Below are 24,079 nucleotides of genomic sequence, written 5' to 3'. Positions count from 1 at the left end.
AAAGTAACCCTTTGGACTGAAGTTGCAGATTCTGTCCTCTGATGGTTATTTAATTTGACTAAAAACTTTAGTTCAACATCTTTGATATCGTTTCAATTTGATAAATCAGTAAACACCCTGGTCAGGGACTCTCCATTGATCCCGTGGGCATTTCACTGTGCACTAACAGACAACAGTGCACCAACGTATAATTACAGTTGCATGTTTTGAGGTCAGATGTGTGTTAATTTTTTCTTTTTTTTTCGAGCCATTGACCGATTCATGCTGCAGAGGGCATATCATAGTGTTTTATCTGATTTGGTATAAGTTGCCCTGTGCTAAATATCTCTAAGCACCATTAAATGCACCATCTGAGGATTAAAATATCCTCTCTCTTGTAGCTGCTGCTAGAGAGAGACCGTACACAGCAGACTGGCAGATATAAAAGAAATGAATTCATTATCTCTATCCATCTAATCACATTTTCTGTACCCTCTGGTCTCATGGCAAACATCAACAAGGCTCATTTCCCAACAACCATAGACACACTTCCAGCAAACAAGTTCAGTAAACCGAGATCTGCTTCCCACCGCTTCCACTTTGGTGGAGTGTGTTTTTGTGCCTGATCCAGCTGTGAACATCAGTGGTACAGGGCCAGAAAGCAAGAAGGATTTCATCATATGAGAGGGACTTCATAAAAAGCCATCTGTATTGTAGGTCTCATATAATTCATATGAGCTGTCTGAGATCTTCTTCAGGTCCTGGGCTCTTAGATTAACTGTTTAAGAAATTGCTACCTATGAGGTTGACAGGTATGAGTGTAAAATGAAGCCTTCTTTGCATCGTCTGCGTGTTAAGCTGTTCTTGTATGTGCTGGTGGCCCAAATGTTCTTATTTGCCTTGAGTATACAAGTGACGACTGTATTTGCCCCAAATTACTGTTCAGAGGACATGTTTGACTCGGCTATCACATCGTTTTGTGCCAGAATCCAACCGATCCACTGGTTCAAGGATGAGTGTTTCAGAGCAGAATCAATATTGCAGAGGGGGAAAAACATGGTCTGTCAGATAGATTCAAGTTGCCATTAAAGATATATCATGACGGCATATCAGGGACAATAAAAACTGCTGTAAATCAATGAATGCCATGCATACGTTTAAGTTAAATGTTCGAATCGACATGTGTTTTTGCAAAGAGCGAGCAAGAATAGCACAATATATTAGGTCTATATTTCGATTTCCTAGTGATAAGACGTTACTAATGTTAACAATGAGACAGTCCCGCTGGTGGGCTCTGAACTATCAGCCAGAAACATTTCCCACTGTATCATTTCCTGATTATTACAGAGGAAAGGGGACATTTAAAGCCCAGCGGTTCACAGCCAGACTCTTACTTGAATTCCACTTCCTTCTGCCTCTGATGTCAGAGAACATAATAACTGTCTGTGGTTGAATAAAGTCAAAGTATGTCATTATCCCATGTTGTCTTCTCCCATGCTGCAGCCTATCTACCCCCCATAAAAAAAAAAACCCCAAAGCAATCATACTGACCTAAAAACGCACAAATCAAAGACATGTTCCAGCCAAATTCAATTGGACATCTTGTGATCCAGCTACAACAGATCAGTGGCTGTTTTGTGATGCCTCTCTCCACAAAGCATGTCCAACAACTCCTGACGCACACAGGGCTGGCTGCTCCATGTTAACTCCACGGGGGTTTAAAACAGTCTTCCACTCACCAGCAGCGCAGAGGAGCAGATCCGAATCCACGGAGCGAGTCTCTCGTGTGCCCAGCACCGTACCGATGCTGCTGCCCCAAAACCAAGTTCGCGTCGCTGCTGGTGACATTCACGGCGTGGGAAACACACAAAAAGGACAAATTGTGCGCGCACACAGGAAAAGGCAGTGATGCGATTGCAGAGGGCATCAACCTCCAGCGGAAACAGAAGCGCACACCCGCACCCCAGGCTGGCTCAGTGTGCGTGTGAGTGGCACCGTTTCATCATGCACACACAGCGGCTCCTCCGCCTCACTTTTCTGTTACAACGCGTTCCCCCTTTCCTCTTGGTGCGAGCAAGGACGCATGCGCAAGTGGGTGCACCGCCGTTGGCTGATCCAAATACCATAGCTGTAAGAGAATGTACTGTGTGTTGTGTGTGTGTGTGTGTGTGTGTGTGTGTGTGTGTGTGTGTGTGTGTGTGTGTGTGTGTGTGTGTGTGTTTGTGTGTTTGTGTGTGTGTGTGTTTGTGTGTGTGTGTAGCCATGGAGTCTAAAGTGCATGTTGGTTGCATGCTGCTGCTGCTGGTGTAAGTGGAGAGGAAAGCATGTTATGGGACATGTGCACCATGGGATCTCCAGCTTCTTATCTGTAATCATTTTGCCCATACATGCGTCTTCAGGACAACATCTGGAAAGCTTAGATGTTGGCTGAGATTTTTTTCCTTTTAAGTCCTGACATGACTATACATTGTGAAACACAGGAGTCGAAGAAGTAGACTGCTCAGAACTTTGACAAAGGCCCAAATAAAAGTGTAAATATAGTACAAAAAAGTACAAGTGCAGACATGTGTGTTTAGCTTGAAAATATATGCTTAGAATAAAAATAAAAATTCTCAGTGGGCAAAATCTCCTGATAAAAACAACGAGCTCAATAAAAATAGTCCATTACTATACTATAAGACTTTATACATTCAAGGATGCAAGTGTGACAATGTGACAAGTGTAAACTGTATTGGAAGAAGGAACATCACTAAATTTGCAGCAAAAAATGGGGGTTAATTTTCACTTCTCCTGGCCAGTTTAATTTATAATAATGTATTCTAATTATTATTATTTTGGTAATTCTTGGCATTTATACTCCTGTAGAATCTGTAAAACTCTCAGATTAAAAAGAATGTTTGCGTCTTGAATTGAGTAGAATTATGAGGCTTAAAAAGTGATTACTGGTTGATAGTACTTCAAAACTATACATAGTAGATGTACTTATAGTTTCCACCACATGGGGACAGGGTTAACTGCAGCTGTCCTTTTTGTTGCTTGCTTTTATTTGACTTAATTGAATATTTGGGAATATTTACCTAATGTAGCCATGTGGAGATGTTTTGTTCATGTGGCAGAAAGGGTGTATTTTAAACAAAAAGATTAATGCAGTAAATTATTTAAGTTTAAGTAAATTATTAAAATTTGAACTATTATTCTTCACTCTCACTCTGAAAACTTGTTGCAAATTGTTACCCAGCTATTTGTCTTAATAAGGCCCAGTCTGTGCGTAGGCAGTACTTTGTCTGGTTGGCAGGAAGGAGTCACATGATTGCGCTGAGTGGGCTTTGGAGAACACCTTTACCACAAGATAGAGAAAGGGTTGAGCTGTAATGTGGTTCTTGCATCAAAAGTTAAATCTAATGAACTTTGTTCAGGCAGTTCCAGACACATGCGAATACCGCAGTTCCATAAATGTAGCCCGGGGGCTGACAGTGATGGTTGAAGCTCACACAGGTTAATGAACTTTACAGTGTCAGCGATCCCCTTGCACAGAAACTGACATCTGCAGAGCCTCGTTGCTGTTGGCTGTGATTTTGTAAATTTCTGTTTGTAAAGGAGATAACACAGTATAACCTAGGGACAGCTTAAACATTAGCCTCTATCAGGATAACGCTGCATACAAAGGCTGATGTTTGCAAGGCTCTGGATCATGGACAGTGTTGGGGTTCTGTAAATAATGCGAGAGCCTGAAGCATGCATGCAGCAGCATTATCAAGTTGTGGCGTCCATGTAAATGCATGTCTGACTCATCAAAATGCAGAACATGGTCGCGAACAGTTAACAATTTTTAGATAGGGGATTCTTTGGTTATTTTTCAGATGGCATAGTTTTGGTGTAAGTGTACGTACATGGGTTGAGCACTCGTCTTCCATTTTGTGTGTAAAATTGTGCGCTGGCTTTCAACATGCAGTCCTCTCATGTCTCATTTCATTGTTTGACCTACATTCACAGGAAAACCAATAACATGTTTGGATCTGCCACTCGCCTTTAATGAATCCAGCTGGTGTTTCGCTGCAGCTTCATGTGAGCTGACATTACTCACCACAGATAGAAACGTCCAGGTCAAAACCATCGCGGCCACCAGAGACCACCGTGCCGACTAACAGCTAAGTGCTTTTCCATAGTGTTGGTGGTCCGAGCACACCTTCCTGTGGCCTGTGCTCTCTCTCTCTCTCTCTCTCTCTCTCTCTCTCTCTCTCTCTCTCTCTCTCTCTCTCTCTCTCTCTCTCTCTCGCTCTCTCTCTCTCTCTCTCTTCTTTCTCTTACTGCTTGCTTTACTTTATTTTTCAAATGGCTGGAATGCATTTCTGCTCAGGGGAATTTCCAAGACTCAACTCATTTAATTCCGTCAGCTATTTAATCTTAGTCCTAATCCCAAAAGTCTCCATTTGTATTTAAATCATATATTAGTCGACTTCATCCTTTTTTGTCAGGGGAACTGACTATCACATACAAGATTTAAAGACCAAAACTGTACAACACTTAGTTTGGAGTTGACCAATAACTTGAAGAAATAGTTCAGCATTTTGGGAAATGTGTTAATTATCTTTCTTGGCTATCCTGCACACTCATGTCCACTGGTAGATAGGAAGTTTTTTCCAGAAGCTGGTTAGCTTAGCTGCGCATAAAGACTGCAACTCTGGGGAAACGTTGTTCAGCAGTAATAAAACTCACCTTTAAGCACCTCTCAAGTCCTGTGATAAAATCATGCAAACTATCTAACTAGAAATAATCTGGATGTAAATGTGATTTACATTATTTGTACATTGGCCCTGCAGTGCACATCACAATCAAAAATGAGAAAAAACAACAGTAAATAATAACATAACAGAACACCGTATGTAGTAAATCACAAACCCCAACGTCAAATGAGAAAACACAAATGGAAATCACAAATCATAATAGTAAATCACTGATCACAAGGACCTTAACATCTGACATAGTGCCTTTTTTTTTTACCCGTTTGTCATTGTCTTGTTATTTGTGGTTTGTAATTTGCCTTTTTACTTTTTATTAGTTTTTAGTGTTTTATGATATTTTTGTTGTGTTTTCCCCTATTTTTCATTGTGATTTGCATTTTAGGGCTACAGTATATTTGTAAATTATTTCGTAAAATTAGAAATTAAGAGAGAGACAGTTCCAACTTAGTCTCCCCTAACAACAATGTTTTTTGGAGGTATATTAACAGACGGTTGTTGATATTTCAGCAAAACAATTTCAATGAAATTAACGCCATTGTTCTATTTTGTCTATATGTACATATAATGCATTGTCATTATATGAGCAGCTGTCATATTAATGGTGAAATGCGTCTTGATGTGAAAATCGAGTTTGAATGACTTTTTATGTAACATCATTTTTGATCACGCTAAAAAGCTTTCCTCTGAAGTCATTTAGATACCAGGTATCTGTGTGTGTGTGTGTGTATGTGTGTGTGTGTGTGTGTGTGTGTGTGTGTGTGTGTGTGTGTGTGTGTGTGTGTGTGTGTGTGTGTGTGTGTGTGTGTGTGTGTGTGTGTGTGTGTGTGTGTGTGTGTGTGTGTGTGTGTGTGTGTGTGTGTGTGTTCCGGTGTCATCTGGAGGAGGATTTGTTATGGTAACAACAAAAGCCTCGCATAACATCTGTGCCTCTCTGAGATTAGTCTACATTTTTATGTTACAATGTTGGCTCGCCACTAAAGAGGCGATTATCAAGGGTCTTTTATTGTGGTCCTTAATGTCTGCTGTTGTTTTAGGGGGATGGTAAAGTGGGAGAATGATACAGCATTAATGAAAGTCAGGAAAAAGAGAACATGGAGCACTTCTTGGAGGCAGATGGTGCCTCATGAAAAAAACGTGCATGAAAAAAATTATAAAATGAAAGGATCACAACTGTTGTGCTCTAGTTGATTCGAATGAACACCTGATATTCTGCACAGAGTGGTCCGAATGCCAACTATCTGAGATGAAGCGCTGCCAGGAAGCTTGATTAAAAGGGTAAAGTACTGCCAAGGACGTTAACCCATACCTAACACAACTGTAGGTTTTCTTTTCATTGGTCGGAGGTGAATTCTTCAGCATGTTCAGACTTTGTTCCAACAAGCTTAGCTTGCAACACTCAGAACTAGGAAAATATTACAACCAGCAGACCTCTCATATTTAGCTGTGTTAAAGAAGCACACAGAGTTGTGAATTGTCTCAACAAGAATCACATCTTCACTGTTGGTCCTTTAAGTTCAGTAAAAGGTTATATAACTGTCAGCTGTTTGTCATGGGTGGAGGGGGACTTCCCTTTAACTGTTACTTTCTCCCTCTCTCACACATAACCACACACACACAGACACACACACACACACACACACACACACACACATATAACCCTAACCCTGACTTCTCTAACCTTAACCGTAATTATTACTCTCCCAAACCTGTCTTAACCTAAACCTAACTTTGAAAATAATGTATTTACCTTAGAGGTCGATGATCTACTTTCTGTTTTTTTGTCCCCATCAGAAAGACAATTCCCCATAATGCGAATGTGTGAACAGTTTTAGGTCCTGGCAACTTACTGTAAACACTCTCAATTCAATTGCACTGGTAAATACACCACCTAGTGGTAAACTTGATCTGTAACACTTTCAATTATCACCTTTAAAAGGAGAATCACATGCATGTACAGCGTTCTACTTCCCATTTCTCAACAATTCAACAGCAGTTGGCAATTGCAAACTACTTCTCTAGATCTGATACGGGAAACCAGTAAGTGCTGCCAGAAATAAAACAATTCCTGTTCAATGATAGATCCTCCTTCCCATACATCCAGTGTTGATTATGCTATAACAGAGAGAAAAAAGGTGTAGTTACAACCCAGAATATTGTTGATCCAATTTGAAAATATAATTTGTTTATATTTTTATGTCTCTTTGAACATACAAAATGTAACTTCAGCCACTAGGGGTCTCTCAATCAAAACAATAACACAAGTTTGACTTTGTCATAAAGCAACAACATGGAAGTTGTTGCCTTCACCACCATTGCCAATTCAATTCTTCCCGACAAGGTAATTACATTACATTTCATTTAGCGGACACTTTTGTCCAAAGCGACTTACAATAAATGCATTTAACCATGAGGGTACAAATCCAGAACAACAAGAATCAAGAACATACAATTTCTTCAAAAAAGCAAAACTACAAAGTGCTCTAAGTAAGTGCCTAAATTGTTAGTTTAAACTTTTATTCAAGGTATTGTCTGAAGAGGTGTGTTTTAAGTCTGCGGCGGAAGACGTGTAGACTTTCTGATGTCCTGATGTCGATGGAGAGCTCATTCCACTATTAAGGAGCCAGAACAGCAAACAATCGTGATTTTGATGAGTGATCACCTCGCAGTGAGGGAGCATCAAGCCGATTGGCAGATGCGGGCTGGGGTGTAATGTTTGACCGTATGGTTTGACCATGTCCTGGATGTTGACTGGACCCGATCTGTTCGCAGCACGGTACGCAAGTACAAATGTTTTGAAACGGCCCAGTGAAGGGAGCGGAGGAGTGGAGTAGTGTGAGTGAATTTAGGTTAAAGACCAGTCGAGCTGCTGCATTCTGGATGAGCTGCAGAGGTCGGATGGCGCTAGCAGGAGGGAGTTACAGTAGTCTAGACGTGAGATGACCAGAGCCTGGACCAGAACCTGCGCCACCTCCTGAGTGAGAAGGGGGCGTATTATCCTGATGTTGTGGAGCATGTATCTACAGGAACGGGTTGTTGCAGTAATGTTGGCAGTAAGGTGGAGTTGACTGTCTAGGTCACATCCAGGTTCCTAGCAGTCTGGGTGGGGGTTAACACGGAGTTGTCAAAGGTAATAGTCAGGTCGTGGGTGGAAGAGTCTTTCCCTGGAAGGAGAAGTAGTTCAGTCTTGTCAATGTTAATTTCCAGGTGGGGTGCAGACATCCACTTAGAGATGCCAGTCAGGCAGGCAGAGATTTGTGCTGCTACCTGTGTTTCAGATGGGGGAAAAGAGTGGATTAGTTTGGTGTCATCAGCATACCTATGGTAGGAAAAGCCATGTGAGTGAATGACAGAGCTGAGAGACTTGGGGTACAGACAGAAGAGGATGGGACTCAGGACGAAACTTTGAGGGACCCCAGTAGTGAGAGGACAAGGTTCAGACACAGATCCTCCCCAAGTTACCCAATAAGCGCGGTCGTTGAGGTAGGAAGAGAGCAGGGAGAGAGCAGAGCCTGAGACGCCCAGGTCCTGAAGGGAGGAAATAAAGATCTGGTGGTCACTGTGTCAAATGCAGCAGAGAGGTCTATACAGATAAGGACAGAGGAGGAAGAGGCTGCTCTAGCAGTGTGAAGTTGCTCAGAGACAGCAAGGAGGGCAGTCTCAGTTGAGGGGCCTGCCTTGAAACCAGACGGGTGAAGCCTGAAACATGCTTCTGCGACTGCGTCTGCGTCTTTTCACGCCGCTGTGGCGCAAGACTCGTTGTCATTCATGCTTCCCCAACCGTTGCACGTCTTACAAAGCAATTCCGCGCCAGAACACTAGGCGGAGTAATGCTTTTTGTCGAAGACGACCTGAGAGACGCCTTCTTTGTGGGTGTGGCAATCGTTGTTGACTGTTTATTTACCTTCTACCAGTCGTGTTCTCCATTACAAACACACGGTGAACCATGGCAGAGAGTGTATTCACGATTCCAACCGAACAACAATTGATTGAGATGGAGCTGCTGGACATTGAAGAGCAACTTCTTATAATTAGTCATCAGGAAAAGCGACTGGAGAGGACATCGACGGGTTGTAAAGGTGCTCATATTTTCGGACCTCTTCCGACAGGAGTTCTTCCCGGTTGTCCATTCTTCTTTTTAAAATCTTCCGTTGTTTCTGCCTGTATTATGGGGCATGAAACCGGAAATGCAGCTCCAGAAGGGATGTAGAGCAGACCAATCACAGCCTTGCGGGCTGAGTGAGATTGCGGAGCTTTGCCGTAAATTTTAGAAAAGTGGGGCGACGCCCGTCAGCACGTAAGAAGGGATACATAAGCACGTAAGGGACCCGGAAGGGCTCTTGCGCTTACGGGCCCGTGAAAACGCAGAAGCATGTTTCAGGCTTAAGGGTCAAGAAGATTATTATGGTGATAGGAGGAGAGTTGATTAAAGATAGCTCACTCGAGAGTTTTGGAAAGAAACGTAATCTACTCAGAAAACAATGATAAATAATCATGATCCATTAAGATCGACCAATTATGGAGTTACGGTACCTTCCTTTGACATGCATGGTTTAAGGTTATGGCAGAGACGTGAATGCAGATAAAGCAGATATTACGCAATATAAAGGAGACCAAAATGAAACGTCCTGATAAGTTGGGGATTTGTCTGGGTTTAACGATTGCTGGAAACATTTTGTATCATTACATCAAAAAAATATGTAACACAGGCCCGGTCACTTTTAAATATTTTTTATGAAGAATTGTTACATATTATACATCTTTACATAAAAGACAAAGAAAAAACCCTATAGACACTAAATACTTCCCTTAACATGGTGTGATTAAGACATGACTAAAGTTGAATTCAGCCAACAACAGCAGTGTTTTCTTCCACTCTGAGCCTCTTGTCCTTCATATAGTTCTTAAATGACTGTTGAGGATTATTTCAGCCATCATTAAATCTGTCAATTCTTTCCTGCGTCACTTTCAGAGTGAAGTCTCAGCAGGTTTGTTGTTTGAGATCAGATCGTCTCCTTGTGAGCTGCCCTCCCAGCTTAGTCCGTTGTGAGAGCTGTCCACATTGGAGTCGTGTGTCCTCTCATTTTTAACCAGGTCTTCTAGATCTGTAGACGAAAAATGAGAGGATGGTATTAAACATGGATTCTCCTCTAGATTGGCTTGCTTCTCTTGCAGATTAAATAAACCACAATTCTTAATATATGCTTTCATCTGCATTTGTTTGTTTGCTAACAGTATTGTGCAAAAACTAATCAACATATTACCCAGAAATTTTGTCCATGGATCAGTATCCAGGATTTTTAAGAAATCAGACATGTTAAGGGAACTGATATTTGCGAGTGAGTGCAATTTGCTGCAGTTCCAAATACAAATCCAGATCTTGTGAATCTGGTTTCATCAGGGGACATTTGGTGCTTGACAGATAAAGAAAACAAATATTATCATGAATGAAAGCTTGTGCATGGAGCTGCACCATTACTCACACTTGAGCACCGTGTCGTTGATGAGACTATATCCTTGGTCAATGTTCCTGCTCAGGTTAATGTAGAAGAAGAACTTGATTTCCTGAGGGTACTTATCATGGGATATGTTCTGTATCAGAGGAATCAGTCGCTTGGACATGGGCCCCTCCGCCAGAGCCTGGTGCATCATGTACATGCACCACTCTTCCTGCAGGAAGTCAGGAGTGATGAGCAGAGCCTGCAAGTGGCTCTCCTGCACAGCCTGACAGAATTCTGTGAAAATTGGACTTCCTGGACAAACGTCCCTTTGCCAGAGGAAGCACCTGAGGTTGCGGGGTGAAGCCTCCAGGAAAGAGACCAGGTCCTTAGCCTCCTCAATGTCATCGTCAGCGAGACTGTGGCACACGAGCAAGTCATATTTTAGTCTCCATCTCAGGTTTGAGCTCAGAGCAGACGGCAGATTTTTGGGTCCAGACGATGATGATGACGATGATGTTGGTGTATATGAAATTGGTGTCAATACATTTGTCTTGCTAGGTTTTTCTTCATGTTGGGATGCCAACGATCTTCTTGATTTCAAGAGGTTTCGGAACCAACCTGAAACGAGAAAGACTAACTGCATATTACTAACTTAATTACACTTTTCTAAACACAAAACACAACACAAAACAAAATCCGCTCTCTGCGTTATCTGTTAAACATCAGCAGTAGATAATAACAATGAGCTAGTAGCTAAAGTGGCTACAGTAAAATTATTCTTTGTTTTTGCTGGAAATTAAATTGAAAAACCAACCACTATCATGCTTTATGACAAGTTAACAAAGGAAAGCTGGTTAAAAGATAATGACCAAATACATTTGAACAAAATAACCCGATGGTGAAATCACACAAGGGCAAATGTCTGATACGTGGGGGCATGTCTGAAACCCCAACTTACCATGCATGTTGTTAACATTGTCATGCCTCTTCAACTTCTCTCCAAAATCCTTCTGGCAAAAAAAATTAAATAAATCATAAAACGTGGTAGCTGAACTAAGAACTGTGCAACAGTCTGCCCTAACTGAAAGTATCAAAGACGAAGTGAAAAGTCTATCGAGTGTCAGTGACCTCACCAGAAAAAATAAGGAAGGAACTCTGCTTGATTTCACATGCAAAGTTACTCATTCGTCACAGTTTATGGTACAAGCAGTTAACCCTTTGTCAATTAAATAAATAAACCTTAATACCCGAGTCCTGGTGTTTCTCAATAAAAAGGACATTCAAAGCCTTGAACACTGCTGCTTTCTTATCTGGATGGAATTATGACTGAAGCTAATAGCTTAACAGCAAGTCAGACCTGCATCTTGTGCACATCTGGACGTTTTCTACCTGTGTAAGATGAGGTAAGCAGCATTACTGTCAAACAGAGGAAGTGAAGAGGAGCCAGCTGGAGAACTATTATAATTGGATCTACATTTATTCATTGTGTGATGTCACAATAATGCATTTTAATTTTCTCACCTGATGCCAGTAAGCCCTTTAAAAAACAACATAGGCAATTCATTTCTTTAAGGACTTTTCTGATCTTGTTCCTTTTTTTTAAATATTCTCTACAAAGAGAAAACTGTATTAAAAAGTGTGGATTATACACCAGAGTTTTATCAGTTAGTTTAATCTATGCATTATATATGCATTAGGAAAACTCTTCTATATGATTTTATGTTATGTAATGTTAAATCTTATCTCATTTTAATTCAGCTGAAAGTTTGAGTTTCTCAATACTCTCACTTTATTCTCATAGTACAATGGAAAAAATAAAAAGACCGAAAACATTTTATAAAGCTTGAGGATCTATTTTAACAAAATAAAAGAAAGACAATAATTTAATTTAAGAAAAGCTTCAGGAATCTTTAATAACTAAATAAACGACTGACAAAAATATTCATAAAAAAGCGTTTGAATCTGTTATAACAAAATAAAGGACCGACAAAAAAAGTAAAGCTTTAAAATCAGGAAAGACTTGCAAAAAAATAAAATAAGGTATTAGAATCAAACGGCGCAAGCGCAAACCTGAGAAAAACTATCCCCGGAAGTGTGCGTCACTTCCTGGCTCTGCGTCTGACGTGTCTAAAACAGCGTTGCACTGGTGGTGGATTTTATCATCTTTTAAGAATTACCTGGTAAGTGTGAACCGTGTGATCAGGTGTCACCGGTGCTGCACACAGTTACCGGACCAGTCACGATCCTCGGTGCTTCCCATTCACTCTTTCTCACCCTTACAACCCCTGTGTGCGCTTTTAATCCAGATACGTGGGGGCAAGATGCTGGACTTCTTCACCATCTTCAGCAAAGGGGGGATAGTGCTGTGGTGTTTCCAGGGAGCCGGGGTCAGTGAGTCCTTCGCGGGGCCCGTCAACGCGTTGATCCGCTCCGTCATCCTCCAGGTGGGTTAGACACAACCACCGCTGCCTGCTGTTTGGCTAACTCTCAGTTAGCAGCTACAGCTAACAGGTAGCAGCTGTAAGCTAACTGCGCAACGACAGTGGACTAAAGTAGCAACTTCTATAGAGTGAATCAACCTGAAGTCACAATGTATTGATGTAGAAACAGAATCGTGTGTGTTGTGTCTTGTGTGTGTTGTGTGTGTCCACCTGACCTGTCAACGATGTGTGTGTTGTGACAGGAGCGAAGTGGGAATAATTCCTACTCTCACGAGGCCCTGAGTCTTAAATACAAGCTCGACAATGAGTTTGAGCTCATATTTGTGGTAAGTCTCTCACCTACAGACTCAATAACATATAATTCCCTGTTAGATCATTACAGTTTGGGCACATGAGAAATATATACAACCGAAATGGTATGTGTCTCAAATAAAGATGAAACGATGTGAACATGTTTTATCACGACACAATACACAACATAATCCTAATCCCACAACAGGGACATCAGCTATGTGGCACCTGCAAAGGGGAAGGTCAAAACCTAGGCATCGTTCAAATTAATAAATAAGCAGTACTGTTAAAACGCTCAATAAGTACATAAGCTAAAGTGATTTAATCACGTTAAACTGTTAAATAATATGTTCAATCCAAATAATAATGTCGCACAGACACCTTATCAAAAAGACAACATTGACATTGAAGATTGAAGACAGCACAGCCCAAAGGTCTGATGATTTCTAACATGTGAAAACCATATTTTAAAATGGATGAAACTGTTCATTACTTATGTTGTTTTTGTTTATCATTTGTTTTTGTTAATGATCATTACTCTAGGTGGGTTTTCAAAAGATCCTGACGCTGACGTATGTGGACAAGTTCATAGATGATGTTCAGCTTCATTTTAGAGATCGTTATAAGAATGAGCTGGAGCAGAAGGGTGCACTGAAGCTCCTTAACAATAACTTTGAGTTCGAAGACGACTTCACGATGCTTCTAAGGTAAAAACAGACAGGATCACACTGCATGCTTTACTTTTGATTGAACCAGACATCACTAGTTGAGTAAACTGAAACTGTCTCATCATCTACTCACCACTACGCCGATGGAGGGGAGGGTGAAGTCTTTGAGTCCACAAAACACTTCTGGAGTCTCAGGGGTAAACAGAAATGCCATGCAATTGAAGTCAATGGTGTGTCCTCTTCCAAGGCTTAAACCATGGTGTTAATGAACTCGTTTCAAGTTGAAAATGAATGCCGGGGTTTGATGACACTTGGATGACACCACACGAGCAGTATGGAGGCATATTGTGTTTTATCTGTTGTTTTATTACGTCTGAAGAGGACACCATTGACTTAAGTTGTATTGGATTCTGCTGTAACGGTCTACTGCTGAGACTCCAGAAGTGTTTTATGGACTCAAACACTTCACCCACCCTCCCATCGCAGTGGTGAGTAGATAATGAGGAGAATTTTACATTTTTCGTTGAACTATCCCTTTAAGTACATTAAGATAATTAGGACGTTGACCATACTTAAACCTTTCTTCACTGACCTTAACCTGTATTGTCCTGTTCATGCTGGCTCAAATCAAATGTTTACCACAAGAGAGGCGGAAGAGAGTAGCAAAGCTCGGAGCCACGTCGCCATGCGGTCCTTCAAGGAGTCCGAGAAATCCCAAAAAACTGTGAAGTCCATGATTGAGACGAAGGGTGTGGACAAAAGCAAGGAACAGGGTGGCAAGAAGAATAAAAATACCAAAAAGGAGGGTATGTGCACTTTGAGGTGGTTCTTCGAAGCGTAACATCATTTCAGTCTCAATGCTGACTTGATGTGATGTTCTCAACCTCAGCAGCTCCTGCAGCTGATTCTGCCAAAGGTGACAAGGGCAAGGTCACATCCTCTGGGCAGAAGACGGTTGAGAATGGGAACCAGGGCTTGACTCCTGAGGAGGACATGCAGAAGAAGAGAGAGGAATTCTTTCGCAAACGCATTGTGGGAACTGCTGAAAAACCCATGTAAGAGAAAAGAGAGTTATTAATGTTTTTTTTAAATGCCAAAGGTAGAAATGCAGTAAGTGCATCTCGCCAGCAGCAGCAGCATAGTCCCACTTTCAAGTATCACTGTTAAATTCCATTTGAGTCATCTGCAAGGTTTAGATCCCCAAGTGGATCCTCAACAGAAATTGCCTGATGTTAAAAAGTGCTAAGGGCAGAAACCGATGATTTTACAAGGAATGCATATTATGATGTGATTGTGTCGTTTGTTCCTATTAGATTTAGAACCATAGTTTTAGAAGTTATGTTTTTCAATACCCAACAGAAGTACTAGAAACGTATATTTAAATGATCACATGTGTTTTTAGAATTGCTACGAGGTTTGTAAGTCTGCTGGTGTAAATGTCAGATTGCTTATTTAAAAAATGCTTAATTCTATCATTCTCTCTTGTAGCAGTAGCACTAAGTCTCCAAAGCCCCAGAAACCAAGAGAGAAACGAATGCGTGTTTGGGACATGGGAGGCAACAGCACCAAGGAGCTCGACTACAGCAAGAGTAAAGGAGAGGGCTCCACTAACGGTGACGACCAGAGTCTGGAAACCAAAATGGACCCAGTATGTACACCACCTCCTCTCCGCTCCCTAAGATGTTTCTAGCTAAAGAGTCATCTGTGATAGTTACATTAATAACGACTCAATTGAAGTTCTCAATGTGCTGGATGTGTTTCAGGGAATGCAGGTGAGCTCCATGGAGGGAGAGCTGCCGCCTGTGGACTACGAGTCCAGTGACGAAGGGGAGATTGAGGAAGAGGATGAGAGAGTGGTTGTCAGTGGAACAAGCAAGACAAGGTAAGAAAGTGTTCAGAATATTTTAACATTATACCTTAAAATTGTCTCCAATATCAGCTGTACTCTGACCACGTACCAAACTTTGCATGTTCTCCTCAGCTCCAAAAAGGGTGGCAGCTTTGGGGGCATGTTTGGGATGCTGAAGGGCCTGGTGGGCTCCAAGAGCCTGAGCAGTGATGACATGGAGCCAGTGCTGGAGAAGATGAAGGAGCACCTCATCAGTATGATATCACATCTCCCTCTCCCACCGTCTTCATTCAGCTAGATGTGAGAGTGAATTCTCTGCTATTCATTCTTCTTTTTTATCATCCTGTAGCAAAGAATGTAGCAGCCGACATTGCCTCCAAGCTCTGTGACTCTGTAGCCAAAAAACTGGAGGGGAAAGTCATGGGCACATTCACCAGTAAGTAACTTTACCATTTATCCTCATCTATCTACTAATCCCGCAAATGTCTGTCTGTATGTGGCTCTCATATCTCGAGAACCGTTCATCTCGTCGGCTTGTCGTGTCAAATGTGGTGTGATTCTGATTTTGATTAACATGTGAAGAGTGGCTTGACCGAGTTGAAACAGTCTTCTTCTGTGTCCTCGGATAAATTACAGAAGTTGACGGCAAAAACAGCCGCCAGATAATTTTTATAATTTTATATTTTTTATTTCACCATAGTTGTCTATAAAGTTAAACCACATCATTTGTTTCATAACGGCAATGCTTTATATTGAGCTGAAAAGTTCTGAACTCTGATCTGAAGATTGTGTTGGCTGCTTAACGGACCTCTGAAATATAAGACACGTAATGATCAGTAAATATACCACACATGTAAACAGTAATAAAGAAAATTCAGTTTCCCTTGGCTAAAAAAATAGACTATAAAATCTTCACTACAGATAAACTAGGTAGGATGAACAGTTTTCTAACTTCACTCTGCATCATAGACTGTTTATAAAAAACTCTGCACACAACGTACATCACACTATAAAAATGTAAACTGTATTGTACAACTGTTTGAGGAGGACCCACTAATGACCAGGAAAAATCCTGAATTGGCTCCAGAGCATTAACACAGGACAAACAAGCAACAGACACTTCACTACTTTAATTAAAGAACAAAGATCTTTTACCCCTTCTTTATTTATTTTTTCTTTCGATGCCGGGATTATACAATGCAGCGATCTTCTCTGCCTTCACTTGTCTGCCTGTGAGAACTCAGTTTACACACTAAGAACAGTAATGTCATTATCATAATGAATTTTCCCCAATGTGTTTTCGTATGATTACCACAGTAAGTTGATAAAAATATGATTTCCCCCCCCCCCTTGGTATCTTATACACAGGATGTGATTCACAAGGTGGAATTTTCAGCATCTGGATATAATAACTCTGAAACATCCCACATGCGTATATTTTATATATTTCAAAGACCAGATACAGATTTTATAATTTACACTCGGTAAGCTCTTTATTAGGAACATTGTGTATATATATATATACATATACACATATATTGCGTTTGGCCTCCATCAGCCTCAGTTCTTTGTGACATTGATTCCACAATATGTTTAAAACTTATTTTTAGATCTGCAGATCTTACAGCTGCACATTCATGCTGCCAATCTCCTGTTGCACCACATCAGGTGTGCTTCTTGATTCAGATCTGAAGACTGGAGACCATTGAAGTCAATGTCATGTTCATGAAACCTTTGTGTGTTTGTAGCTGTGGCCTCTACAGTAAAGCAGGCCCTACAGGACTCGCTGGTGCAGATCCTGCAGCCCAAGCGAAGGGTGGATATTCTGAGAGATGTCATGGATGCGCAGAGCCAGCGAAGGCCCTTTGTCATCACATTTTGTGGCGTCAATGGGGTCGGAAAGTCCACCAACCTGGCCAAGGTGAGGTGCTGAGAGGGGGTGAAATGTTTCCAAAATCCAACCCCTTACCTGCGAGTTCCAGTATAGTTCTTGTGGTTTGTAAATGTTTATCCACACAGGAAGTCACTTCTAGCTTCGGGCCATACTCAATGAGTTCGGCCTTGTTTTATGAGATTGTGGTCAGTTATAACTCTGAGATAGAATTCACTCTCGGGTTCCTGTGTTAAAATGTCTGCACTGAGGGCAACGTTTTAGAGTGAAGTGAAATAAATATTCTAATCTTGTTTCACCGTTAAACACGATTGGGCAACATGAACACAATCCTATCACAATAAAAATGTTCAATCAGTTGATACAGCTAATTATTTCTATGCATTTCAAATTATTTGAATTTTCTTCAAGTTCAAAGACTGAGTTCTCATCCTGAAGTCGAAGAAACTAGTTAAAAATTAAAAACACTGAGGTACAATATTGAAAACAATTTGACATTCTGCCTCATACCCTGCCTGCATGTAAGATATATACTGAACTGTTATATGCTTACCTTGCTGATGGTTTAGTTAGTTGGGTTAGTGGAAATTATTATTTTAGCATTAAGAACATTTTATGATATTATTTAAGATATGAATAATAAAATCTCTGTTTATGATTTGATGTTTTTGTTACCAAAACAAACCCTTTAATAACCACTAAATATTATCTATGTTTTACATATTGTGTAGATCAGTGAATTTCAACCTTTTTTGAGCCGCGGCACATTTTTTACATTTACAAAATCCTGGGGCACACCACCAACCAAAATGACACTCTATGGACTAACACAGTACATATAATACATATAGTTAGTAATATAATTTCTAAATGTATTAAAAAGCACTATTTTAAATTATTTCAGCCCTTTCTTACTCTTACCTTTTAATGAGCACAAATTGAATCAGATTTATGAAACATCTTTGATTTAACTAAACTTTATTTAACGGAGACATATTATACCCATTTTATCACATTTGATATGGTTCCTTGGGGTCTTATTGAAATCTCTCTAACATATTTTGGTCAAAATACCACAAGGATCATTTAAAACAGGACCTTTTAACCCTGTCTAAAACCGATTGACCTGTTTTGAGGGTGTTTCGCCGTTTACCCGCGCTTCATTGAATTTCTTCACTTTGACATTCAGAGCACTGGGCAGAAATCACATCGCGTCAACACCCACCGTGGGCCTTCGCGATGCTTTGTTTTAATTAAACAGTCGGATTCCCCTGGTCCGCACCAGTTCTGGCTGCTAGGCGCCAGCCGAGGAGCACCGCCGGAAGGGGCCCCCCCGCGCGAACGGAGGGTTCCCCCAGCGGGCGCCGTAGCTGAAGTGATCCGCGAGAAGGGCCAGACACGCGTCCAGAGTCGCTGCCGCCGACCGCCGTACCCGGTCCCCTCCAACGGCCCGCCTTCCGCACCGGCGACGGACACCGCCCCACGGTCCAAGAGAAAGAACGCACCCCGCACCACTGACGCCGTGAGGCACAGCGGAATAGGACCCCCCCCCCCCCCCCCCCCCCCCCCCGACCCCAAAAAAACGTCGAGGCGTGCCGCACGCCGAGTCTCCGGCGGCGTGGAGAGGAGGGCGACTGCTCCCCCAGCCGCGGCACCTGCCCAGCGGTTTAACCACAAATACCAACGATATCGGTGAAAGTCAAGTTTATTACCGATGTGCAGATGTCGGTAAACGAGGCAAATATCTGCCGCTACCGATGTTCGGCCGATACTTCGGTGAAACACTAGATATTAGATAATTTCCCACGGCACACCTGACGATCTCTCACGGCACACTAGTGTGCCGCGGCACACTGGTTGAAAATCACTGGTGTAGATGACTCGATTTATATTCAGGTGTCCCAGTGTGCAGGCATGAACCAATTTCAGCTAAACAGGATTCAGAGGAATTTTTTTGAATATACAATAATTATAAATTATACTGAGTATTTGCTCAGCACTACTTGTTGATATCTTACCTTGGAGTGGAACTTTTAAAATGTCAGAGTTGATATGAACTAAACATGTCTGTCTTGGTCCAGATCTCCTTCTGGCTGATCGAGAACGGTTTCACAGTGCTGATCGCAGCCTGTGACACTTTTCGTGCCGGTGCAGTGGAGCAGCTCCGCACTCATGAGAGGCGCCTGAACTCTCTGCATCCACAGGAGCAGCATGGGGGAAGGCCCGTAGTTCAGCTCTATGAGAAGGGCTACGGCAAGGATGCGGCTGGAATTGCCATGGAAGCCATTGCCTATGGTAAAACATTTTCTTTCTAGCCAACTGATTATTTGAAGAAGAATGTTTTCTTGTTGATTCCACATGTGTACCTCAGAGATCCAGAGAATTGGAACTGGTTCATTTAACCCATAACGCTGCTGTGATGAGTTTTCTGTTTTGTTAGTTATAATCCATTTTCATTAATGATGAATATTATCTATATGATAAACTTACATGTATACCTTCTGCATTCTTCCACTCCAGCTCGCAACCAGGTCTTTGACGTTGTGCTGGTGGACACTGCTGGGCGTATGCAGGACAACGCCCCCCTAATGACAGCCCTGGCCAAACTCATCGCAGTCAACATGCCTGACCTGGTGCTGTTTGTTGGGGAGGCTCTGGTGGGCAACGAGGCGGTCGACCAGCTGGTAAGACGATCACTGACAAATTCAGTCTTTTTCATTATGTTGGGATACATCACGTAATAACAGGAAAGTGACACTGTGGAGAAATGTTCTCACTGAGTAACTTTAATAAAAGTTTTCCAGGAAATGTCTTGCAAAAAAGATTTTAAAGTAGCATTTCATACAAAAGTCTAACGACCGAAGCGACAGTAGCAGATTACAGAGAAAAAGAGAAAAACATCGGGCGGCTGTCGAACATAGATTTAGCTCCATGGACACTAAAAGACTGTTGGACTCAATGAAAAGCATCACACATATGAAATCCAATCGGATACAGCTCTCAACTATCGACGATCAAGGCAGAACTAATGAACTCAACAACTTTTCCCTCAGGTTTAAAGCTCAGGACCTCCCCCAGAAAGGGGCTGAGGCCTTAGACACTATAACCGCCTGTAATGCATCCCAAAGTCTGATAATTGAACCACAGCAGGTACGGTGTGTCTTCAGCAGAGTCTGTATTCAGAAATCTACAGGTCCTGAGGCCCTGCCTACCATCCTCAGGTGGATGGTGTTTCCAGTTTGGACCCCCCCCCCCCCATTTGCCTACAGACAGAGGCGGAGTACAGAGAATGCAGTCGCAAGTGTGACGCATCTAGAGAGCCCCAAGACTTAAGCTCGGGTCCTATTTGTAGACTTCATTTCATCTTTTAACACTATCCAACCTTACCTCCTATTCCAGATGTTAATCGACATGCATTTATACCCTTGTATCCTAAAATGGTTTGCATCTTTACTAAACAACAGGTCCCAGTAGCTGAAGATAAATAGCTCACTTTCCAGGGTCAAATACTGTAGCACATGTGAACCACAAGGCTACGTGGTGTCCTTTCCTCTACACACTGCACGCCAACGAATGCAGGAGCTGCCGGCCAAATAATTAAATCATCAAATTTCCTGATGATACAGTGATTTTAAACTTGTTGCACTGGGATGAGTGTCCCACAATATACTTATGAGATTGACACCTTTAAAGACTGGGGTGATAGTCCCAATCTAATTTGTAACATCAATAAAACGAAGGAGATGATATTGGACCACAGAGAGGTGATAATCTGTGACAAAGTTTTTGAGCAGGTGAGCACTTTGAAATATTTGGGTACACAGCTGGACTGTAATCTGAAACGGAATGCCCATGTAGACTTTCTGTGTGGGAAGCTAGCTCAAAGGCTGCCCTTCCTACACAGACTTGACTGTTCGGTTTGAGCACCAACGTCATGTGGATATTTTACGCTGCTTGAAAAGCATAATTAGATATGGAATGGCTGCCTGGTTCAGCACTCTCACAGTGCAGCTAAAATAAAATATCGAGAGCGTGGTTTAAAACGGTTATGAAGGTGATGGGTAAAACGGATTATCCTTCCCTTCAGACCATCTGCGCAGGTTCTGAGGTCAGACAGGCACACAGGATCCTCAATGGCCCGTCACACACACTGTTCCCCGAATTTGATCGTTCACCATCAGGCAGACGTTACAGAGCCTAGAAGTGTAAAACCAACCGCCTCAAGCTCTCATTCATCCCAACAGCAGGTTTTCAAAAAACAATGAAAATGACAATTAAGAGTTAGACCCAGACGATGTTCTTGCTGAACCACTGACCTCAATGTTCAGGGATGAGGCGGATTTACGATGAAAGCCAAATTTTAGAGCTTTCAAAAAAAATGTTTGCTGCTCGTCTGATTCAAAGGCTAAGAAATTAAAGTTTTTGTAAACGCTGGATATTCTCTCAACTCTTCAGAAAACTCTCAGTTTGAAGGTGGTGGTTTTTAAACGGTGCTTTGTTTTTAAGAGTGCATTTTATTTGACATCTTAATGGGTTAACCGTATTAAATGAGAAAATGCTGTATGATTTAAAAAGGTTTTCTGTGAAGGAAACTCTCCAGCAGGGGTCAGTGTCGCTCCAATGACCTATGCACTCTTGCTTGTACAGATTTTTTTTTTACTCCTGCTCACCTATATGTGAAAGTCAGCACTGTACAAATTAAGCCCCTGCTGAGTCACCTCTCTTACTTGTGTCCTCAGGTGAAGTTCAACCAGGCTCTGGCCGACCACTCCATGTCTGACAGGCCTCGGCTCATTGATGGAATTGTTCTCACAAAGTTTGACACCATTGATGACAAGGTACAATCGCGTTATCCAGTGTTTGAGGCCGTTTCCTGAGATATGACAGATTAGCATAAAGCTGACACCACTGCATCCTTTACAGGTGGGTGCCGCCATCTCCATGACGTACATCACGGGCCAGCCCATTGTGTTTGTGGGCACGGGGCAGACCTACAGCGACCTGCGCAGCCTCAATGCCCGGGCTGTGGTCAGTGCCCTGATGAAGGCTTAAGCGGCCGTATGTGCCGCTGTAAGTTCATCGTCTCAAACAATGTTGTCACACTGCCGTGAGATGTTCCAGCCCTGCAAGCCCTCGTCTCTCATCCTCCTGCTCTACTTCGCATCCAATGAAGAACTCTCGTCACGAATAGGACTTCTATCCTCCCAGTAAAGGACAAGTGAGCACTTTGACCAAAGTGGTCATTTTGCAAATCATTAATTCTAAACTTTTGGGCCAAATTGAGAAGTACCTCCATCGATGAAGTCGCATCCAAATGACATTTTGGCTACATGGATCTAGGCTGTAAATGTCATTAGTTTACTGGTTCACTCAGTAAAAGTCTTTGACAATAAAGTCCACACCTGGCATTTTGTCAGTCACTTTTCCCCCTCCTTGTGTAAATGAGGTCAGGTCATGAAGGCTGGCTGGATGTGATATTACAGCAGCTGCCGGTGCCTGAGGAAAGCTTAGTGACCATAGTGCCTATCTGTCTCCTGTCCTACAAGTTAACACTGTCACTACATAGATGTTTTTTCCATCAAGAGTACCCTGACAGTTCAGGTATGAAACCACTCCTCATCCAGTGAAGGTGTATGAATCAAGCTACATTCACACAAACACGGCACTTCTGCTATGGAATTCAGAGCCCTTAAAAATACAGAAGTTTGGGTACGCTGTAGTCCCTGTTTTATTTTGGAAAACTCAGTGACTACAGTATAGTCTGGACTGGCAGAAACAAAGAAGTTTGGAAACGATGAAGTAGACACTCAACAGCTTGCAGATTGAGTCTGTTAGCGAGTAATGCTCTCAATACCGCTCCGCTGTATTTGTTTTGCCATGACTCCCAGTCTTGTGTTTGTCTGCTTCCATGGTTGCTTAATACTCCAGTAGCAGTTCCACCTCATTGTCTTTCTATTAACAAAAGAAATCCCTGCTCTTACTTATACCTATTGCTGCATCATGTGTGTTAGCTCTTTCTGCAACTAACAACTACCTGCAGAGTAAACTTATCTGCTTCCTGTGCACACAAGCATTTGGTGATATGCGTTTTGGGGTATTAGTTTGGAGAGGGACTAAAACTGATGCATAGCCCAAAGGCCGGTGTCAATGGAGATTGCTTTTGTTTTATAATGGCATTTTAAAACGTAGTAGTGTGGATGAAGCCTGTTTACAGGTCAGCCATAGAATCCATCAAGTCCGTGGATGTTGTAATTCTGTTAAAAAAAAGGTAGAGACCAGATGCAAGACTAAACCTCAGTAGTTTACATACAGCTAAACATACTAACAACTGTGGTACTAGTTTCAGATGGATTATCTCCCAGAGCTCCTCACCTACATAACACATTTTCATCACAAAATGGACAAATTGATCCCCTGGTTTTAAGAGGAAAAAAATACTCCCTCAGTTTCATTTAAAAAACTTTTTAGTTCTTACCAGTCAGATCTGAGAATCCTTGGCCTTTATATTTGTTTTCACTCATGATTTATATGAAGAAATGTACGTTTCAATTATCTCGACTCCCCCCCTTTAATTAACGGTAGAGCAATATCAGAGAGTCAGAAGATTTGAGCTAATTTATGAGAATGTAAACATTTCTAAATAAAGCTGCTATGCTACGACGGGCTGTAAAGTGGAACTTGTTCTGTCATATGTTGCAGAGGCACATGTTCTGTAGCAGCTCTGTATCGGTAGACATGCAAACACATTACATTTAGCTGACGCTTTAATACAAAACGACT

At 41.8% G+C, this 24,079-nt stretch overlaps 3 protein-coding genes across 7 annotated transcripts in view; 1 reads left to right on the top strand and 2 right to left on the bottom strand.

Annotated features, from left to right (window-relative positions):
• The window catches only part of st3gal4 (ST3 beta-galactoside alpha-2,3-sialyltransferase 4), a 30,947-nt gene extending 28,919 nt beyond the window's left edge, over positions 1–2,028 (bottom strand). For 2 of the 3 annotated variants that reach the window (XM_053422281.1, XM_053422283.1), the window contains exon 1: positions 1,719–2,028. The gene's annotated coding sequence lies outside the window, so the exon portion shown is untranslated. Of the gene's footprint in view, positions 1–1,530; positions 1,681–1,718 lie in introns of those variants that run through there. The other variant, XM_053422282.1, reaches the window with a different exon arrangement.
• Positions 2,029–9,433: 7,405 nt separating this feature from the next.
• Positions 9,434–11,317, bottom strand: LOC128439829 (toll/interleukin-1 receptor domain-containing adapter protein). 2 transcript variants are annotated; one of them, XM_053422284.1, is made up of 3 exons: positions 11,118–11,317; positions 10,202–10,792; positions 9,434–9,823 (listed from the first exon to the last, which is right to left on the bottom strand). In XM_053422284.1, the coding sequence occupies exons 1-3, from the start codon at positions 11,122–11,124 to the stop codon at positions 9,687–9,689; spliced, it is 735 nt and encodes a 244-aa protein (XP_053278259.1). In that variant the 5' UTR covers positions 11,125–11,317; the 3' UTR covers positions 9,434–9,686. The 2 variants fall into 2 exon arrangements, with proteins under 2 accessions (XP_053278259.1, XP_053278260.1); XM_053422285.1 differs by having other exon boundaries at positions 10,202–10,777; positions 11,118–11,315.
• srpra (SRP receptor subunit alpha) lies at positions 10,569–23,976 on the top strand. 2 transcript variants are annotated; one of them, XM_053422279.1, is made up of 15 exons: positions 10,569–12,339; positions 12,466–12,603; positions 12,843–12,926; positions 13,435–13,598; positions 14,205–14,365; positions 14,452–14,614; positions 15,048–15,207; positions 15,323–15,441; positions 15,541–15,662; positions 15,758–15,844; positions 17,157–17,329; positions 19,381–19,594; positions 19,820–19,983; positions 22,039–22,137; positions 22,223–23,976. In XM_053422279.1, the coding sequence occupies exons 2-15, from the start codon at positions 12,481–12,483 to the stop codon at positions 22,349–22,351; spliced, it is 1,962 nt and encodes a 653-aa protein (XP_053278254.1). In that variant the 5' UTR covers positions 10,569–12,339; positions 12,466–12,480; the 3' UTR covers positions 22,352–23,976. The 2 variants fall into 2 exon arrangements, with proteins under 2 accessions (XP_053278254.1, XP_053278253.1); XM_053422278.1 differs by having other exon boundaries at positions 10,622–12,339; positions 14,449–14,614.
• Positions 23,977–24,079: the final 103 nt, after the last annotated feature.

Source organism: Pleuronectes platessa, chromosome 5 (genome assembly GCF_947347685.1).
Source record: "Pleuronectes platessa chromosome 5, fPlePla1.1, whole genome shotgun sequence".
NCBI lineage: Eukaryota > Metazoa > Chordata > Actinopteri > Pleuronectiformes > Pleuronectidae > Pleuronectes > Pleuronectes platessa.
Note: the sequence above shows the minus strand (reverse complement) of the source record. Positions and strands in the feature narration are given on the sequence as shown.